General features: G+C 41.5%; 2 protein-coding genes across 4 annotated transcripts in view; one reads left to right on the top strand and one right to left on the bottom strand.

Annotated features, from left to right (window-relative positions):
• Positions 1 to 550: 550 nt before the first annotated feature.
• Positions 551 to 18,378, top strand: hddc2 (HD domain containing 2). Its single transcript, XM_059981501.1, has 6 exons — positions 551 to 698; positions 1,878 to 1,999; positions 4,984 to 5,086; positions 7,399 to 7,467; positions 12,005 to 12,143; positions 17,606 to 18,378. The coding sequence occupies exons 1-6, from the start codon at positions 627 to 629 to the stop codon at positions 17,683 to 17,685; spliced, it is 585 nt and encodes a 194-aa protein (XP_059837484.1). The 5' UTR covers positions 551 to 626; the 3' UTR covers positions 17,686 to 18,378.
• Positions 17,961 to 18,642, bottom strand: part of LOC132400497 (tumor protein D53 homolog) — a 32,912-nt gene continuing 32,230 nt past the window's right edge. For all 3 annotated transcript variants that reach the window (XM_059981499.1, XM_059981498.1, XM_059981500.1), the window contains one exon: positions 17,961 to 18,630. In XM_059981499.1, the coding sequence (XP_059837482.1) occupies positions 18,505 to 18,630 (126 nt within the window). In that variant the 3' untranslated portion in view covers positions 17,961 to 18,504. The remainder of the gene's footprint in view (positions 18,631 to 18,642) is intronic.

The following is an 18,642-nucleotide window of genomic DNA, read 5'->3' as shown; positions in this document are numbered from 1 at the left end:
TTTTCTGCATATACCCAACTTGGTTTACAGATTAGACAAAATCACTAAACGAAGTATTATATACACCCCTGGAGGTCGACGGGGTGTGGGGGGGGGGGGGGGTGGAGTATGGGATATGGGGTTGTGGAGGTGCTACCTCCCCGAAATAAGTTCTTGCACGGGGGGGGGGGGGATGTCTGCATTAACAACCAACAGACAGGAGGATATACTGGGGGCAGCCCGCAAGTAATTTTCCATTTTGGTAATTTGGTAGTTTCCCAACAGCTTGGTTTACTCTTCACTCTAGATTTCAGTGTCTCCAATCAATACTTGTAAAATCAATATCCTCAGTCTCCAATCAATATTTTAAGTCCTATTCAATTCAGCAATCGGCTTTCTGATCAATCTGTGTAGGTAAATTGTAAATTGTAGGCAAATATTCTCTATTAAGTTTGAAGAGTATTTTATATTTCCGGCAAATACAGTGTTTTGCATTTGTGCCTCTATTCAATCCAGCCCTTTGGTTTAGTTCCCTTCCCTCCACCCTAACTCAATAACCTGGGCAATTCGGCAGCAGTGTTGACAAGCTTTGCTTGGGGAGCGCGTATTCCGGCGTTGCTTGTGACGCCGGTTCCGGGTCCGAAGCGATGGCAGTGTGCGCTGGTTCTGCAGGCGCAGCCAAGTTGCTGCAGTTCATCAGGTTTATCGGGCAGTTGAAGGTTGGTGCGGGTCCCGGGAGGGGGTAGCTGCAACCCCACGCTTTGCTTCCCGTTCTCATTGCGTCCCACGGTGTCACCCCCACTCCCCGTTCACGTGGCGGTCCGAAGCAGTTGTTCACCCACAACCCAGCCCTTTCGCACGGCGTCCCAGATCAGCGTTCAACCCGCCCCCCTCACGGTTTACGTAGCCTTGCGAGGCACCGGTAACCCTCCTGTGCACTTGGCATTCCCACGCCCGCGGCACCAGTGCCACCCTGTCGGTACTCAGCCAAGTGGTTAAGGGGTTGGTCTGGTGATCTGAAGGTCGGTAGTTCGAGCCTCGGCTAAAGCAGTGTGTTCTATCCTTGAGCAAGGCACTTAACCACACATTGCTCTGCTAGACACCGGTGCCAAGCTGTATCGGCCCTTGCTCTTGGACAACATCGGTGGCGTGGAGAGGGGAGACTTGTAACATGGGCAACTGCTGGTCTTCCATAAAACCACACCCAGGCCTGCATGGTCGCTCCAGACTAATAGATGCCTATCTATTCGTACTCAACCTGTGGTGTATATTCACTCCTACCGAAGGGTCATTTGGTCATTTGGCCCAGCTATTACCACGGTAATAGGAGCTTAAACGATCTCCCCATGGCTGCATGGGTTTCCAAAGACCTACCGGTTGGTAGGTTAAATACGGATGGACAGTTTGGCGAAGATTAAATTGGTGATGCTGAGCTCTGTGGCAGGAGAGGTCCATTCCGTGCTGCATCTCAATACACAAACAGTAAGAAAGAAGCCAAACTCAGTAGATCATTTCATGATAGTGACAGTGTGTTACTCTTGCTAACTCTTTGCCAGCTGACACTTTACGCCTGAGGCACAGTCCTTTCATTTTGTAGGTCCTCTTTTAAGCTACTACCCTGTTGAAAGTAACATTTTGGTGTTTTAACTGGTGAGACTGGGGCAATGCTGTCGGTCAGAAATGTATAGTGTAGGACAGTAAAGCAGGTACCACATTCTAAAGTATCCATGAGTTCACCTGCTGGATTAACATTGGGTGAAGTGAAGTCCCTGCGGAGGCTTTTCCTTTATCTGAGGAACTTGGAGTATCAAGAGCATTTAGAGTAAATTGTAGATGTGTGTTGAATATAATATACTGAAATTAATCTGAAGAAAGTAATAATCTGTTTGTTTCTGCAGAGAGTATCTCGAACAGGTTGGGTTTATAGAAATGTGAAAAACCCAGAGAGTGTGTCAGACCACATGTACCGGATGGCTATTATGGCATTCTTAATTGAAGATCCAAACCTCAACAAAGAAAGGTGTAGTACCTCAGAATCATGTCTTCAAAGCATAAGTTTATTTAAATTCTAACGTTGAAATGAAGTTTTGCTATTTAAAGATTTACTGGTAATAGTCAGCCATTTTCAGTTCTTTTAAGTGTATATCAAATAGATGATACACATTCCAATTACATTAATTTTTAAAAGACTAATATCATAAATTCTCTGAATTTTAGAACAACTTTTTTTCACAGTAGCCCATTCTGGTGATTCTGTCATTGTTGTTGCTTAAGATTCAGGCCACAGTAACCCTTGTTTGTTTGGATATGAAGCGGTTGGAGATGTGTGAAGCAATGGCACTTTATAATGAAACCGTTTTCCTTGGATGGTTTTTCAATTACTAATTTATTTTCTAGTTCTTTGTTGATATACTAAATCTTCATAAAATCTGTTTTGTATTGGAGATGGTAAAGTTTTGGAGCCTCTTCAAGGGACCTGTTTATTTGTATGGAAAATAACTCCAACAGATTATGGTTATTTTTTGTTCAGAGGAATTTAAGGATGACATCAGACTGAAAAAGGCATAGAGTGTCAATCGCATTAGTGACATCCTTATCAAAGGATTGGGAAATTTTTAGAAATCAGTAAAGGGTGACTAAATTATTTAAAAAATGATATGACTGTCAACCAGCAAATAATAAAAACAGCGAAAACATCCAGCAGTTATAAAAGAATAACTAAATGTCAGTCACTTTGATAATAAGACTGAGAAATTAATAATGGGAAGTAGAGAAATGGCAGCGGTTCTGAAAATATTTTGCTTTGAGTTTGTTTTCATGCTGGAAGATACTAAAAAAATCTGATCATGGGAACTCCAGAGGGAGAATATAAAATATTCTCTATTGCTATCTAACCTGCACAAAATGCTAGAGGAACTCAGCATGCCAGACTAAGTTCCTCCAGCATTTTGTGTGTGTGTTGCTTGGATTTCCAACATCTGCAGATTTTCTCTCGTTTCTTTTGCTATATAATAACATACAGGCAAGATAATGTTAGTAGGTCAACAATTACCCCCAGTCCAATGGTCTATAAAGGTGCCAAAAGTCTTAAAAATTTTTTGACCTGCAGAGATAGAGATTTCATATTGGGTGATTAACCAAAATTCCTTAGATTCTGGAGTGGCCGGGTGGCCTCTTTCTGTACCCCAGGGAGGATGGGTTTTGAAAACCATTAATGCAATGCCTCTAATCAGAGTCCATAAGCAGGAAGCTTTAGGCTGGTTAGCCTAATGTCTGTCATTGGGAAAACCGGAACTCATTATTAAGCATATCTAAACTATTAAAAGATAATTGATCACTCTGCACAGTGTTATGATAAGGCAGTCATATTTGGCAGATGCTTGATTTGTAAAATCCGTGTGTTATGAGGATGAAAGGGAACTAGAAAATCCAGCGTGTCTGGATTTCCAGAAGGCACTTGATTAGTTGCCACAAAATAGTATATTGTGCATACAAAATAACACAGGCTTGGGAATAATCGATTGGCCTGGCAATGGGGTGACTAAAAACAAGCTGTGTCAGGATGAATAGATCAGTGTGAATTGGCAATCATAACTATTATAATGCTTGAGGGCCTCGGCTATTAATAATCTATATTAGAGAGTTAGGATGCTGGTGAATATTGGAGACTTGATTGCAGTCAAGCAATCTTGATGACTTGATGATACAAGGGTAGGGTAGGAAGTTCGTGAGGAGGTCACAAAGAATCTAAATGTAGTGATATGGCAAAAAGCTGTCAGATGTCATAAGGGAAAAAGTGAGGTCATCAACTGTGGAGGCAAGCATGAAATGAACAAAGTTGTTATTTAAATAGGGTGAGAACACAAAATCCTGCAGTTCAAAGCGATCTGGGATCTTGTCACACAAAGCACAAGCAGTTAGCTTGTTTGTACAGCATTTACAAGGGAAAGTTACTGAAATGTTGGTCTTTTTCCAAGAAGTATGAGGGATACAACTTTACAAGGAGTTGTTGAGACTGCAGCTGGAGCTCCGGATGTAATTCTGGTCTCCAGGTTTAAGGATACGCTCCCATTGGTAGTAGTGCAGAGAAATTTTGCAGTGTTAATTTCTGGGATGACTGGATTTATGGATGAAGTATAGAAGAATGAGAAACGATGATCACATTAAAACATGCCAGATCTAAAGAGTGGCTGAGGAGGGGATTCCTCACAGTATGACCCCCCTATGCAATATCTAGAACTTCAGGCAGAGTTTCAGAATACTTCAGGCAAGAGAGGAGGTCATGGACCTTTGGAATTGTTCAGTCCAAAGAGCTGTGAGGCAGGCTTTTTGAATATATTCAGTGTAGAGACTGACAGATATTTGTACCGCTCTATGGTAATGTAGCAGTTAGCACTACACTATTAAAGCTCGTGGCGTATCAGAGTTCAAGTCCGGATGCTGTTCTGTTGGAATCTCTGTACGTCCTCCCTGTGGAATGCGTAGGTTGTCCGCAGGTGCTGCAGTTTCCTCCCACAGTCTAAATACATGTCGAGCAGGTTAATCGGTCAGTGTAAGTCGTGACGTGATTAGGTTAGGGTTAATTGGGGCTGTGGAGTTGCTGGGGCAACGTGGCTCAAAGGGCCAGAAGGGCCTACTCCGTGCTATATCACTAAATAAATTAAAACTAACTAACTAAATAAATAAATACAAAGGAGTTAAAGCATTTGGGGAGAGATTGGAAAGTGACATTGAGACAGGAAAAGATCAGTTAGGATTGCATTGAATAGTGGAACAGTCTGGAGATTCAAATTCAGATGTATTTATCATGTGTACATTGAAACATACAGTGAAATGTATTATTCACATTAACAAATAACACGCAAGGACTTGCTGGGGGCAAGTGTTGAGCAGATTCCAGCACCAACATAGCACACCCATAATATCCAGTAGAACAACACAAACACTTACTTGATCACTTACTTCTCTCTTGTCTCTTATGTTCTTCTATCTATTATTTTGCAGGTGCATTAAATTAGCCCTCGTTCACGATATGGCAGAATGTATTGTGGGTGACATAGCGCCAGCAGACAATATTAGTAAAGAAGAAAAATATAGAAGAGAAGAAGTAGGTTCCAATGGAGACTTCACTGGTTGAACTTCCCAAGTGGATGGTTTTGGGGACTGCTGGGATTTTTTATTTTAGGGTTCGTGTTTTCAATACAGTGTGTTTCTACATTTCAAATCAAATGTTAACAGAAAGCAGCTACAAATGTTGGGATATTTTTCAAAACCCACTGTGACTTTATTTCATATTCTTCCCTCTTTGCCTTCTGAATAAAGTAAGGTTTGGATCATTAAGGTGATTTTTGTAAGGAATGGGAAATTTGTTGGGAGAGGACCCATTTTGCAGGACCAATCAAAGACAGAGCTCTCCATTAATGAAGTCATTTTGTTTTACCAATACTGTTGAAAGGACATTATAGAGGATTACTGTGTGCATTGGTTCATGTATACCTTGAAGGCTAGTTTGATCATAAACTATCCAAGTTTACATTGTGCTTAATTAAACATTGTATCACAAATTAAGTATGTAGTTTCATATGTACATGATGCCTGGGTATGTCTAGTCCAGTGGTATTTATACCCCCATAGTTTGTCCCTCCTGATTGGTTAGTCCTCATCCAATCAGCTTTCCGCTCTCCCAATTTGTTTACAGTCAAATTCCAGTTCTTACTTAGAGTGAAACTTTCATCTTTGTTAAAATTCTTTTCTTCTAGTTTTCTTTCAATGGCTTCCTTTACCCAAAGGCCATTGCGAATACAGTGTTCTGCTACTGCTGATTTTTCCAGATAACCCAAATGGATACACATCCTGTGCTCGCTGATGCTGGTTTCCACTGTGCATCCTGCCTGGCTGCTCTGCATTCACAGGGAATCTTGTAAACACTTGCCGTCCTGAGTCCCAGATCATCTTTGACCCGCATAAGCTGTGACTTGAGCTTCCTTATGGGTTTGTGGATGGTATTAATCCGATATTTCTTCAGGATCCTGGTGATCCTTCCAGAAGCCATAGAAATATAGGGAAGATAGGTGGTAGCAAAGGGTTCCTCTTCGTTGTCAGGTGACCTGGTTTTACTGTCAGCCCTCTTAAGGGCCCGATTGATGTCCTTAATCTTGTAGTCATTCTGTAGGAACGTCATGCAAAATTGTATTATTTCCTTGGGTAGACTTGCTGGTTCCCAAATAGTTTTTGCACAGTTAATCAAAATAAAAAGAACTGCTCTACGTTGGGAGGTGTGAATGTGGCTGTTATTGTTGAGGCATAAGCCTGTGTGAGTGGATTTCTGATAGACACCATGTCTGAGGCTACTGACCGGTTTGTGTCATATTAGAATGTTCAGGAATGGGAGACAACCATTTTTCTCCATCTCCATTGTAAATTGAATGTTTGAATGTACTGTATACTGTTGAGATGGGCATGGAACTGTTGGGAGTACCTGGAGTCCATGAAGCCACGCTACAAAGGTGTCATCGACATGTTTGAAGAAGCGCTAGGGGCATAAGAAAGATTAACTCAGAGCCCTCTCCAATAGTCCTCAATGTAGAAATTAGCAATAGTCGGCAACAAGGGTGATCCCATGGCCACTTGGTCATATACACGGGGAAAGCAATAGATCCTTTTTCATGGTATAATCAAGCTTCATATTACTTTAAATAGACCCGTTTTCCTGTAACTAATTGGAGTATGGTATTTCTTAGCTGGGCAATTCGTCCACAGGTGTTACTGCAACCCAGCATTTTTCTTTCATTGATACTACTGTATCCAGCAATATCCTAGTTTAATTAAGCGCTCCCTGTGATCTTTGAAAGCAAGTTTTGCTACATCTTCCAGCTTCTCTCTTTAGTTCTCCCACATTTCTTGCATTAGCTGGTTAAAAATTATCTTGACAACGATCTGGCTTGAGTAAAACAGAAAAGCTTCAAATGTTGAAACAAAATTCTTGAAAATGTAGCATCCAAAGGTATTTTTTATATTTTGAGCTTGGATCCTCTTCTTGAGTTTAAAGGTAAAATATAAATAGTGATGCTTAAGTTTGAAAACTGAAAAGGACAAAAAATAATCAAAAGGGAATGAATGACCTATAGACTATGGGGAAAACAGAATGTAAAAGGTCATCAGGGGATGATAAGAGGATAATAAGAATTTCCTGATACTGAAAGAACAAAATGATTCACAAATGTGAAAATGAGGAAAAACTGTAATTTATAAAGATGAAAAAACAGCTGGCAATACTCTGTGCTTCCCATTTTCAAAAAGAAAATAATCAGACTGTGGGCTCACTGCCCAGTGCACATTAAATATCATTGCATATAAGTTATGTTATTGCTTCCTTTGGATAATATGCATTAATGAAAAATTTATATGTTTTTATGGTAGGAGGCTATGAAATGTTTAACAGCACTCTTAAACAATGATGCAAGTAAAGAGATCTTGGAGCTTTGGCAGGTGAGTTACTCACTGACTATTTGTTTTTGCAGATTACAACAGGAATATTCTCTTGTTCTTCATTGTTTTATTAGAGTGTAGGATTTCTCAAATTTGTTGTTACGTACCCCGTAACTGGGTGTCTAACCAGCAGAGAAAGAAGAATCTGTTGGAGTCTGGTGGTACCAAACTAAAGGTGTTTATTAATAAAAATAAGCAAAACCATATCAATAATGCAAATATACATATAAAACCAGTTAGCAGTAATAAACCTAAAAATGTAGGAATAATAATAATAAACAATAATAAACAAGCTCTATCGATGTCTAGGGGTAAATAAATTGTCATAGTAAAGTATAAAGTTCAGTTCAGTTCATGAGTGCTGATGTAGTTATGGTTGTTGTAATCGTTGGAGAGAGAGCGAGCGAGCGAGATGTAACAGCTACAGCAGCCAAACCTTCCTTTGCTTTCTTAATCTGTCATATTGTTGTTATGGTGGTCATTCAGTTATGACCCCTCTGGTCTTCAGCCAGACCATTCTTCTGTGGTGGACTCATCACTCTGGCATGAGTGGACACACACACGTCCCCACCGGCCCTGCTGTAACACTGTGAGTTTTACTGAACGATCTCCTGGTTCGGTCTCCGAAGCCCCACCTTTCTTGTGGGTTCCAACACTCAATCAGTGTCCACTGGCGTGTCTGGAGGGTGTCTCTCCAGACCTGTCTTTTATCCCTACTCACGGGGACTCAGCTATCCATCACTCCTGAATGACTGTGTCCATCAAATAAGGCCATACCTTAAGTCCACTGAGGAATGCTATTGAGCAAACTACTGTCCTTGCAGCGAAACAGTAAATAATTCAAAAAAAGGAGTCACAATACAGTTAATCAGCAATTTCCCTCTCTTTCTTATCTGTCGCAGATGTTCTTGCCTGTTTTTCGTCTCTCTTTCTCATGGTCAACATAACAACAGTAATAGTTCGTGGTTCTCAGGAGGGGGGTTGGGAATGGTTAACCCATCACCCCATTGTCCATCAGGTCTGTTCATCACTCATAACATTGTAAATGTTGAACTTTATTACTTTCCCATCATTTTATCTTTAAAATTAACATCCAGCGGAAATATTGATTTCTATCAAAGATACCTACAGATCAAACACGAGGAAATCTGCAGTTGCTGGAAATTCAAACAACAACACACACAAAATGCTGGTAGAACACAGCAGGCTAGGCAGCATCTATAGGGAGAAGTGATGTCGACGTTTCGGGCCGAGACCCTTCGTCAGGACTAACCAAAAGGAAAGATAGTAAGAGATTTGAAAGTAGAGGGGGGAGGAGGAAATGCGAAATGATAGGAGTAGACCGGAGGGGGTGGGATGAAGCTAAGAGCTGGAAAGGTGATTGGCGAAAGTGATACAGAGCAGGAGAAGGGAAAGGATCATGGGACGGGAGGCCTCAGGAGAAAGAAGGGGGGGGGGGAGCACCAGAGGGAGATGGAGAACAGGCAAACAACTAAATATGTCAGGGATGGGGTAAGAAGGGGAGGAGGGGCATTAACGAAATGTTCATGCCATCAGGTTGGAGGCTATCCAGCCGGTATATAAGGTGGTGTTCCTTCAAACTGAGTTTGGATTCATTTTGACAATAGAGGAGGCCATGGATAGACATGTCAGAATGGGAATGGGACGTGGAATTAAAATGTGTGGCCACTGGGAGATCCTGCTTTTTCTGGCGGACCGAGCGTAGGTGTTCCACGAAACAGTCTCCCAGTCGAGTCTCGCCTACAGATACTGCTTCTTATGAATCCTTCAGTGAATGCTAGGATTCTGGGTGATGCAACAAAGGCCTAAGACAGTGAAGTTCTGGCAAAAGGCACATGATGTGAAAATCGGGAGCGTGGAACAAAGTTATGTCCAAAGAGGCAAGAATTTAACTTTCAGTCTTGTATTTTTTAAGTTCAGATGGGAACAGTTTGCTGATGTGGGATTGTGTCTGTTCAGGAATTGAGATTACAGGGTTTGTACAATTACGCTGATAAAGCAAACCAGCCAGTCTGTTATATTTCTATTATTACTAGGATAATAGTTAAGACTCTTTGCGTCATTGCCTTTTTAAATTTACTCTCACTTTTAAATTTCCATTATGTATATTGCTTGAGTTCAGTATCATTTGCTACTGTAGATCATACAAACCATAATGTGCTGTAAAGTTAGACAGGGTGGATACTGAGGTTGTTTCATTTGGTAGAATGAAATATTCTCAGGCTGAGGTTTTTCTGTTAAAGGTTGCAATGAGGGAGGGATCCTTTCTCTCAGGCTTGCAATTCTTTATTTCAGAATGTTGTGAGTATTGAGTACAGGCAGTCCCTGGGTTACGTACGAGTTCCATTCCTGAGTCTGTTTTAAGTCGGATTTGTACGTAAGTCGGAACTGGTACATCCGGTATTATTTAGTGTCAGTTAGTCAAACATTTGTCTTAGTATATAGTATATATTTTTACCTTTCAATGCATATAAAACACTTAAGAAATATATGTATTCCAATAATTAAACTACTGTGTTGCTTAGTAATAATTGTAGCCTTTCACATGCTAAATTATTCTCACTTTATCCTTTAAAATTGTTCCAATCGTTGACCGACTGTAGCCTAATGCTTTTCCAATGACTGATGGCGTTTCAACTCTTTCCAGTTGCTTTATTATTTCCACTTTATTTTCAATCGCAATCGCTTCCCGTCAATAGAACAGAAACACTGCGGGCGGTGGATCCCGAAGTCCGCTGGGTCCTAAGGACCACCGCACTGAGACAGGTTAAATGAGACAAGTGGGGGCTGTGCTGGGTTTGGGTATTTGATCCTCCACAATATTCCGCATGGGAATTTAAACTAGAGGTGGCAGTGTTTTTTTTTACGAGGTCGAGTTGCGAACTTGAGATCAACCCAGCACGGATGGTACAGGAGTCACTGGATCGACATCAACCCGGCACGGGAGTGGTCTGTCACTAGATCGAACTCGGGAAACTCCATTCTCCAGCCCAGCGCTGATCTCACTGCGCCACCAGCTGACTGGATCAGGGGTGGGGTCAGGGTGAATCTTACTAAGAAAAATTTAAGCCAAATACAAAGTTACACACTCAACACAGTGTCAACAGCAACGACTTAAAATAGTGGACGGTGTTGTGATCCGACTTAAAATGGCGGACAACATTCTCCTTCCTCGGTTCATAATTATGAGTTGTCTGTAAGTCGGACGTTCGTAACTCAGGGACTATCTGTATACTGTAGTTAAAAAAAAATTCCAGATTCATTAGGGATGAGTATGATAAGACCAAAGATCAGGTCTGCTGTCATTTAATGCAGGAATAGAACTGAGATTTGTATAGCCTATGAACCCTTTGAGAAGAAGATGGAGAAAATGGTTTTGGGGTGCGCTTGCTCTTTTGGTTAGGCTGGTGGTGGAATTTTTCGAATTGGAGATGGTTTTCCAAATATGATAGTTGAGTAACCAATTTTACATCATGGTTGCAGCTTCTAACTTTCAGACTCAAAGATGAGGAACGAAATTACATATAGAAGTGTTAATGGATCAATAACTATATTGGAATCATCTTACAAGTGAAACAACCAGGGAAAAAAAGTGAAATTTGAGGGAGTTTGTGAGGCTGCTCGAGGACAGGTTTGGTTTATAGGTTATTAGAATGTGAGCATTCAAGGAAATGGCAATGGCCTCATCAGAGATTAAGTTCATGACAGATGGTGGGCTTGAAAAAATGACAATGGTAAAAAAATGTTCTCTTGCATCCACATGACAGGCTAAGAACATGGTCTCAGTTAGAAGGCGGTGCAGTGCTCCCTCAGGTGTCTACTGTCTATATTGAGTTCAACTGCACTGGTGCTTGAGCCAAGCGTGAATTCTGAAGCAAGATGAAAAAAAATAATAAATTTAGATTTTAAAAACATCTTGCTAGCTAGTTTGCTTCAAAATTTTACAAATTTTATAGAGAAAAGAGTGGGTTCCAGAGATAATCTCATCTTTAAAGTTACCATTGCAGGAATGCAGACCTTGTTCGAAGGAGCAATAACATAAACCACTAAATGGCAAGAATTCTGGATAATTTAATATTACCATTTAATATTAATATTAAATTTATAACTGTTCTTGTGATATAAGAGGCTATTTAGCCCATTGAGTGTAGGCCAACTGTTAGAGCATTTCACCCACATACTTCCTTGTAACCTATTCTCTTTAATATGATACACCCACCCCACCCCGTCAGCAGTAACTCTTCCATCACTATGCCATATCCAGGATTTGCATGTCTTAAAAACTGAAAATGAGAGATCTGCCCATATAAACAAGCTCGCTTAGTGATGCTCAAGCGTGGAAATGGTGATGGGACTGCAGGACCTGCATCACTTTCGTTTAGACAGTATAATCTACATTTTTTATAAATTCAAGGTATATTTCTATTTATGTACATCCTTTGTCACCAATGTACCAATGTAGTAGATACCATGCAGAAAGTAAAATATATTTTTGTTTGAATGTATCTTTCTACAGGAATATGAAAACCAGTCAAGTAATGAAGCCACATATGTGAAAGAACTGGATCGGTTTGAAATGATTGCACAGGCATTTGAATATGAAGAGATGGAAGAAAAACCTGGGCACTTACAGGAATTTTTTGATTCAACAAAAGGTTAATCTTATTGTCTTGTGTTAAGTAAGGCATTATTGTCATATCATTTAGTGACATAAGAAATACGAGTAAGAGTAGGACATTTGCCTGAGCCACCTTGGTTAGGTATGTTATGTAGGACTAGATGTTAATATCCTGTATTTCCACTCCTGAGACATGCTGCCTAGACTCTGCGGGGTAGGCGAGTGAGTGGTGGCATCTTCTGGGTTATCAAGTGATCTCTTTGTGGCGTCGGTTGTCTGTGTAGAACTTTTCCAGGTGTTTCTCCAGTTCTGCCTTTGACACTGAGAGACTTCCACTCTTCTCCCCTGTGAAGAGACCCTTCACAAACTTGAAGGGATCTTTATAGAAGCTTGTTCTTGTCCACTCCTGCTTCCTGCGCTTCCTTACCAGGTTCTCAGCTCTCCTCAGTGATCTGATTGTTGGTTTCAATGCTACTTTCCAATCATATAACCATAACAATTGATGTTATGAATAAACTCCTCTCAGGCTTCCAGCTGGGTGCAGGTATCTATTATAACTAACATTTCGATGACAAACTCTTCCATCTTCATCAGAGATGATGCCTGGATATGTCTAGTCCAGCGGCATTTAGAAACATAGAAACCCTATAGCACAATAAGGCCCTTCAGCCCACAAAGCTGTGCCGAACATATCTTTACTTTAGAACTACCTAGGCTTACCCATAGCCCGCTGTTTTTCTAAGCTCCATACATCCATCCAGGAGTCTCTTAAAAGACCCTATCGTTTCCACCTCTGCCAGCAGCCCATTCCACGCACTCAGCACTCCCTGCGTAAAAAAAAACTTACCGCTGACAGCTCCTCCCTACCTACTTCCAAGCACCTTAAAACTATGCCCTCTTGTGCTAACCATTTCAGCCCTGGGAAAAAGCCTCTGACTATCCACACAAAGAATGCCTCTCATTATCTTGTACACCTCTATCAGGTCAGCTCTCATCCTCCGTTGCTCCAAGGAGAAAAGGCTGAGTTCACTCAACCTGTTCTCATAAGGCATGCTCCCTAATCCAGGCAACATCCTTGTAAATCTCCTCTGCACCCTTTCTAAGGTTTCCACATCCTTCCTATAGTGTGGCTACCAGAATTGAGCACAGTGCTCCAAGTAGGTTCTGACCAGGGTCCTGTATAGCTGCAACATTAACTCTCGGCTCTTAAACTCAATCTCACGATTGATGAAGGCCAATGCACTGTATGCCTTCTTAACCACAGAGTCGACCTGCGTAGTAGCTTTGAGTGTCCTATGGACTCGGACCCCAAGATCCCTCTGATCCACCACACAGCCAAGAGTCTTGCCATTAATGCTGTATTCTGCTGTCCTATTTGACCTAACAAAATGAACCACCTCACATTTATCTGGGTTGAACTCCATCTGCCACTTCTCAGCCCAGTTTTGCATCCTACCAATGTTCCACTGTAACCTCTGACAGCCCCCCACACTATCCACAAAACCCCCAACCTTTGTGTCATCAGAAAATTTACTAACCCATCCCTCCACTTCCTCATCCAGGTCATTTATAAAAATCACAAAGACTTGGGGTCCCAGAACAGAGCCCCGAGGGACACCACTGGTCACCAGCCTCCATGCAGAATATGACCCTTCTACAACCAATCTTTGTCCTCTGTGGGCAAGCCAGCTCTGGATCCACAAAGCAATGTCCCCTTGGATCCCATGCCGCCTCACTTTCTCAATAAGCCTTGCATGGGGTACCTTGTCAAATGCCTTGCTGAAATCCATGTACACTACATTTATTGCTCTTCCTTCTTCAATGTGTTTAGTCACATCCTCAAAAAATTCAATCAGGCTCATAAGGCACAACCTGCCTTTCACAAAGCTATGCTGACTATTCCTAATCATATTATACCTCCCCAAATGTGCATAAATCCTGCCTCTCAGGATCTTCTTCATCAGCTTACCAACCACTGAAGTAAGACTCACTGGTCTATAATTTCTTGGGCTATCCCTACTCCCCTTCTTGAATAAGGGAACAACATCTGCAATCCTCCTGAACCTCTCCCGTCCTTATTGCTGATACAAAGATCATTGCCAAAGGCTCAGCAATCTCCTCCCTCACATCCCACAGTAGCCCGGGGTACATCCCCTTTGGTCCCGGTGACTTATCTAACTTGATGCTTTCTGAAAGCTGCAGCACATCCTCTTCCTTAATATCTACATGCTCAAGCTTTTCAGTCTGCTGCAGGTCATCCCTACAATCACCAAGATCCTTTTCTGTAGTGAATACTGAAGCAAAGTATTCATTAAGTACCTTTGCCATCTTCTCTGGTTTCATACACTTTTCCACTGTCACACTTGATTAGTCCTATTCTCTCATACCTTATCCTCTTGCTCTTCACGTAAAATGCCTTGGGGTTTTCCTTAATCCTGTCTGCCAAGGCCCTTCTGGCTCTCCTAATTTCATTCTTAAACTCCTTCCTGCTAGCCTTATAATCTTCTAGATCTCTATCATTACCTAGCTTTTTGAACCTTTGGTAAGCTCTTTTTGACTAGATTTATAACAGCCTTTGTACACCATGGTTCCTGTACCCTACCATCCTTTCCATCTCATTGGAACGTATCTACGCAGAACCCCATGCAAATACCCCCTGAATGTTTGCCACACTTCTTCCTCATATTTCCCCTTACTCCATTTAAACGTCTCCCTAACTTGTCTGTTCCTATGTCTCTCCAATGCTGTGGTAAAGGGGATAGAACTGTGATCACTATCTCCAAAATACTCTCCCACTGAGAGATCTGACACCTGACCAGGTTCATTTCCCAATACCAAATCAAGTATAGTCTCTCCTCTTGTAGGCTTATCTTCATATTGTGTCAAGAAACCTTCCTGAACACACCTAACAAATTCCACCTCATCTAAACCCCTCACTCTAGGGAGATGTCAATCAATATTTGAGAAATTAAAATCTCCCACCATGACAATCCTGTTATCATTACACCTTTCCAGAATCTGTCTCCCTATCTGCTCCTCGATGTCCCTGTTACTATTGGGTAGTCTATAAAAAAACACCCAGTAGAGTTATTGACCCCCTCCTGTTTCTACTTCTACCCACTAACTCTGTAAATGACCCTTCCAACACTTCCTCCTTTTCTGCAGCTGTGACACTTATCTCTGATCAACAGTGCCACGCCCCCCTCTTTTGCCTCCGTCCCTCTCCTTTCTAAAACGTCTAAAGCCTGGCACTTGAAGTAGCCATTTCTGCCCCTGCACCATCCAAGTCTCTGAAATGGCCACATCATAGCTCCAAGTGCTAATCCATGCTGTAAGCTCATCCGCTTTGTTCATAATACTCCCCACATTAAAATAGACATATCTCAAACCATCGGTCTTAGTGCATCCATTCTCTATCACCTACCTATCCTCCCTTTCACACTGTCTCCAAACTTTCTCTATATGTGAGCCAACCTTCCTTTCCACCATCACTTCAGTTCAGTTCCCACCCCCCAGCAATTCTAGTTTAAACTCTCCCCAATAGCCTTTGCAAACCTCCCCGCCAGGATATTGGTCCCCCTCAGATTCAAGTGCAACCTGTCATTTTTGTACAGGTCACACCTACCCCAGAAGAGGTCCCAATGATCCAGAAATCTGAATCCCCGTCCCCTGCTCCGATCCCTTAGTCATGTACCGGTATTTATCCTCCACCCCATTCTATTCCTATACTTGCTATCATGTGGCACAGGCAGTAAACCCAAGATTTCTACCTTTGAGGTCCTGCTCAACTTCCTAACTCCCTGTAGTCTGCTTTAAGAAACTCCTCCTTTTTCCTACCTATGTCTTTGGTACAAATATGTACCACAGCCTCTGGCTGTTCTCCTTCCCACTTCAAGATACTGCAGATGCAGTCTGAAACATCCTGGATCCTGGCACCTGGGATGCAAACTATAATCTGCTTTTCTTTCCTGCATCCACGGAATTGCCTATCTGACCCCCTAGATTCCCCTATCACTGCTGCCATCCTTTTCCCTTCCTACCCTTCTGAGCCACAGGGTCAGACTCTGTGCCAGAGGCGCGACCATTTTTGCTACCCCCAGGTAGGCCGTCTCCCCCAACAGTACTCACACAGTACTTATTGTTAAGGGGGACAGCCACTGGGGTACTCATTAGATCTGCTTCTTGCTCTGCGCTCTCCCGACTGTTACCCACTTCTCTGTCTCCTGTGGCCCCGGGGTGACTATCTGCGAATAGCTCCTATCACCTCCTCACCCTCCCTGACCAGATGAAGGTCATCGAGCTCATCTCCAGTTCCCTAACACGGTCCCTAAGGAGCTGCAGCTCAATGCACCTGGTGCAGATGTGGGCGGCTGGGAGGCTGCAAGTCTCCTGGACCTCCCACATCTGACACCGAGCACAGAAAACCGGCCTCAGACACATACTTTCTGTCTGTATTCTAAACAGATAACATATTTTGCCTCGACCCGTTGTGCCAAAGTCTTCTTACTCTGTCTCCCTCTACTCAGATGCCCACTCTGTAAAGCTGTCTTCTTTTTGCTGTTCTCCACGTGCTTGTGCAGTCGTGCCCCATTCAAATTGCTGAAGAAGTAACTGTCACCTTCTCAACTCTGCTCGCTGTTCTCACTGCCTGTCCTCCACCCTCTTGCGCAGTCACGCCCTTTTCAAATCGCTGAAGAAATAATTGTCACCTTTTATAACCCCGTAGTCTATCCCTCCTGATTGGTTAGTCCTCATCCGGTTTCCACTATCCCACCTTATTTACAATCAAATTCTAATTCTTACTTGGAGCGAGACCTTCATCTTTATTAAGATTCTTTTCCTCCAGCTTTATTTCAATGGTTTCCTTTACAGGTGATCCCAAAAGCCACTGGCCTGGCACAGTAGTTTTGTGCTGTTGAAGTAATTCCTATGGCCATTATGAATTCAATGTTCTACTACCATTGATTTCTCCCAGAAACCCGAATGGATACATTACCTGTGCTCCTTGTAGTTGGTATATCTGGCTGATATACACAGCTCCACATTCACAGGGAATCCTGTAAACACCAGCTGACCTGAGTCCCAGGTCATCTTTGACCTGCATAAGCTGTGATTTTGAGCTTCCTCAATTGATGTTAATCTTGCAGATAATCAATGTTTAAAATGTGTGTCTTAGTCTTAAAATAGATGTTGCTTGAGAATTTGATAGAAACATTAATTCTCTTCCATAATTGCTACTTGACCCACTGCGTGCTTTGTCTTTTGTGTTATAGAAAAATGCATTGGATAGCATCATGGCAGTAAAACTTGGTAAACTGCTGCTTCTCTTGGTACAGAGTATTTTAAATTTATAGTTATAGGGAAAAGTGCACCTTTGCTGATGATAAACTCTTCTGAATTTATGCTATACCATCTGGTACCTTGAAAAAAACTTTGTTTCCATTATTTGCCCATACTAACTTAAAACTTCTACTTCATAAATCTTTGATTGTCCTGCAGGAAAATTTAATCACCCTGAAATTCTGCAACTGGTGACAACTTTGAATACGGAAAGGGATGCTAAAATGAAAAAAAGCTAGCCGCAAAGTTTTGTCGAACGTGAGTTGATGCACTGAGAATACAAAATCCAACGACTTCATTGACCTCAGAGCTTAAAATACACCAATGTTTTTTTAAAATATAATTTTACCACTGTTCCTTCTGAATAAGGAAATTCAAATGTTAGAGAAAAGAAGGCCTCAGATCAGTTTCCTCGTGTTCTCCAATTATACTGAAAGGGATATATAATAATACAAAATTAATCTCAGGGTTGTATATGGTGATGTACAATAAAATAAACAATTTCTGGAATGACTCCATTTGATCTTTTTATTTAAGGCACCAATATTATCTTGGTAATTTAACTTTTAGTGCACGAAGTAGTGTTGCTAGATGTTGAGTGATTCTACATATAAAGTTTTCAGCATTAAAGTTATACAGCACAGAAACAAAATTCTGACCAAGATCTCATTTACAGTACATTAACAGAACTAGAGTTATTGTTACTGCACAGCAACTAATTGAGTGCCTTATTATTAAATTTCTCTAACAATATTAGAATAATTTATATTCATTAAGTCAAGTCAAATAACACATTAGAAACACTGGGTAACTGGACATTTCTTTTGTACAACACCAAATCCTTTGGTCAGAGAAGCTGCTGTGAACTTAAGATTCTGTTCTAATGTTAATTATAAATAATGTTTACAATAATATTTTATAAATAAGTTATTCACCTAAACAACATTGAGTAGAATTTCTACTTATTACTTCGAGTAGTTGCAGCTTATTCCCAAATTTACTTAGTATAATCCTACACCATCAAAATTGACACATTCAAACGTAAGTAATGGTAAGATTTAAAAAGCTCCAAAGTCTTTCGCTTGCTGACATCCCGGGCTTGATTCCTGAACACTGGCATTAGCGGCAGAACTCAACACATCTTCAAAACTTCCGCTGCTGCGGGTAGGTACACCGACTTTACACTATAAATGGCA

This window comes from Hypanus sabinus, chromosome 10 (assembly GCF_030144855.1).
Source record: "Hypanus sabinus isolate sHypSab1 chromosome 10, sHypSab1.hap1, whole genome shotgun sequence".
Classification (NCBI taxonomy): Eukaryota; Metazoa; Chordata; class Chondrichthyes; order Myliobatiformes; family Dasyatidae; genus Hypanus; species Hypanus sabinus.
The sequence above is the reverse complement of the archived record's forward strand: the minus strand, read 5'-3'. Positions and strand labels throughout refer to the sequence as shown.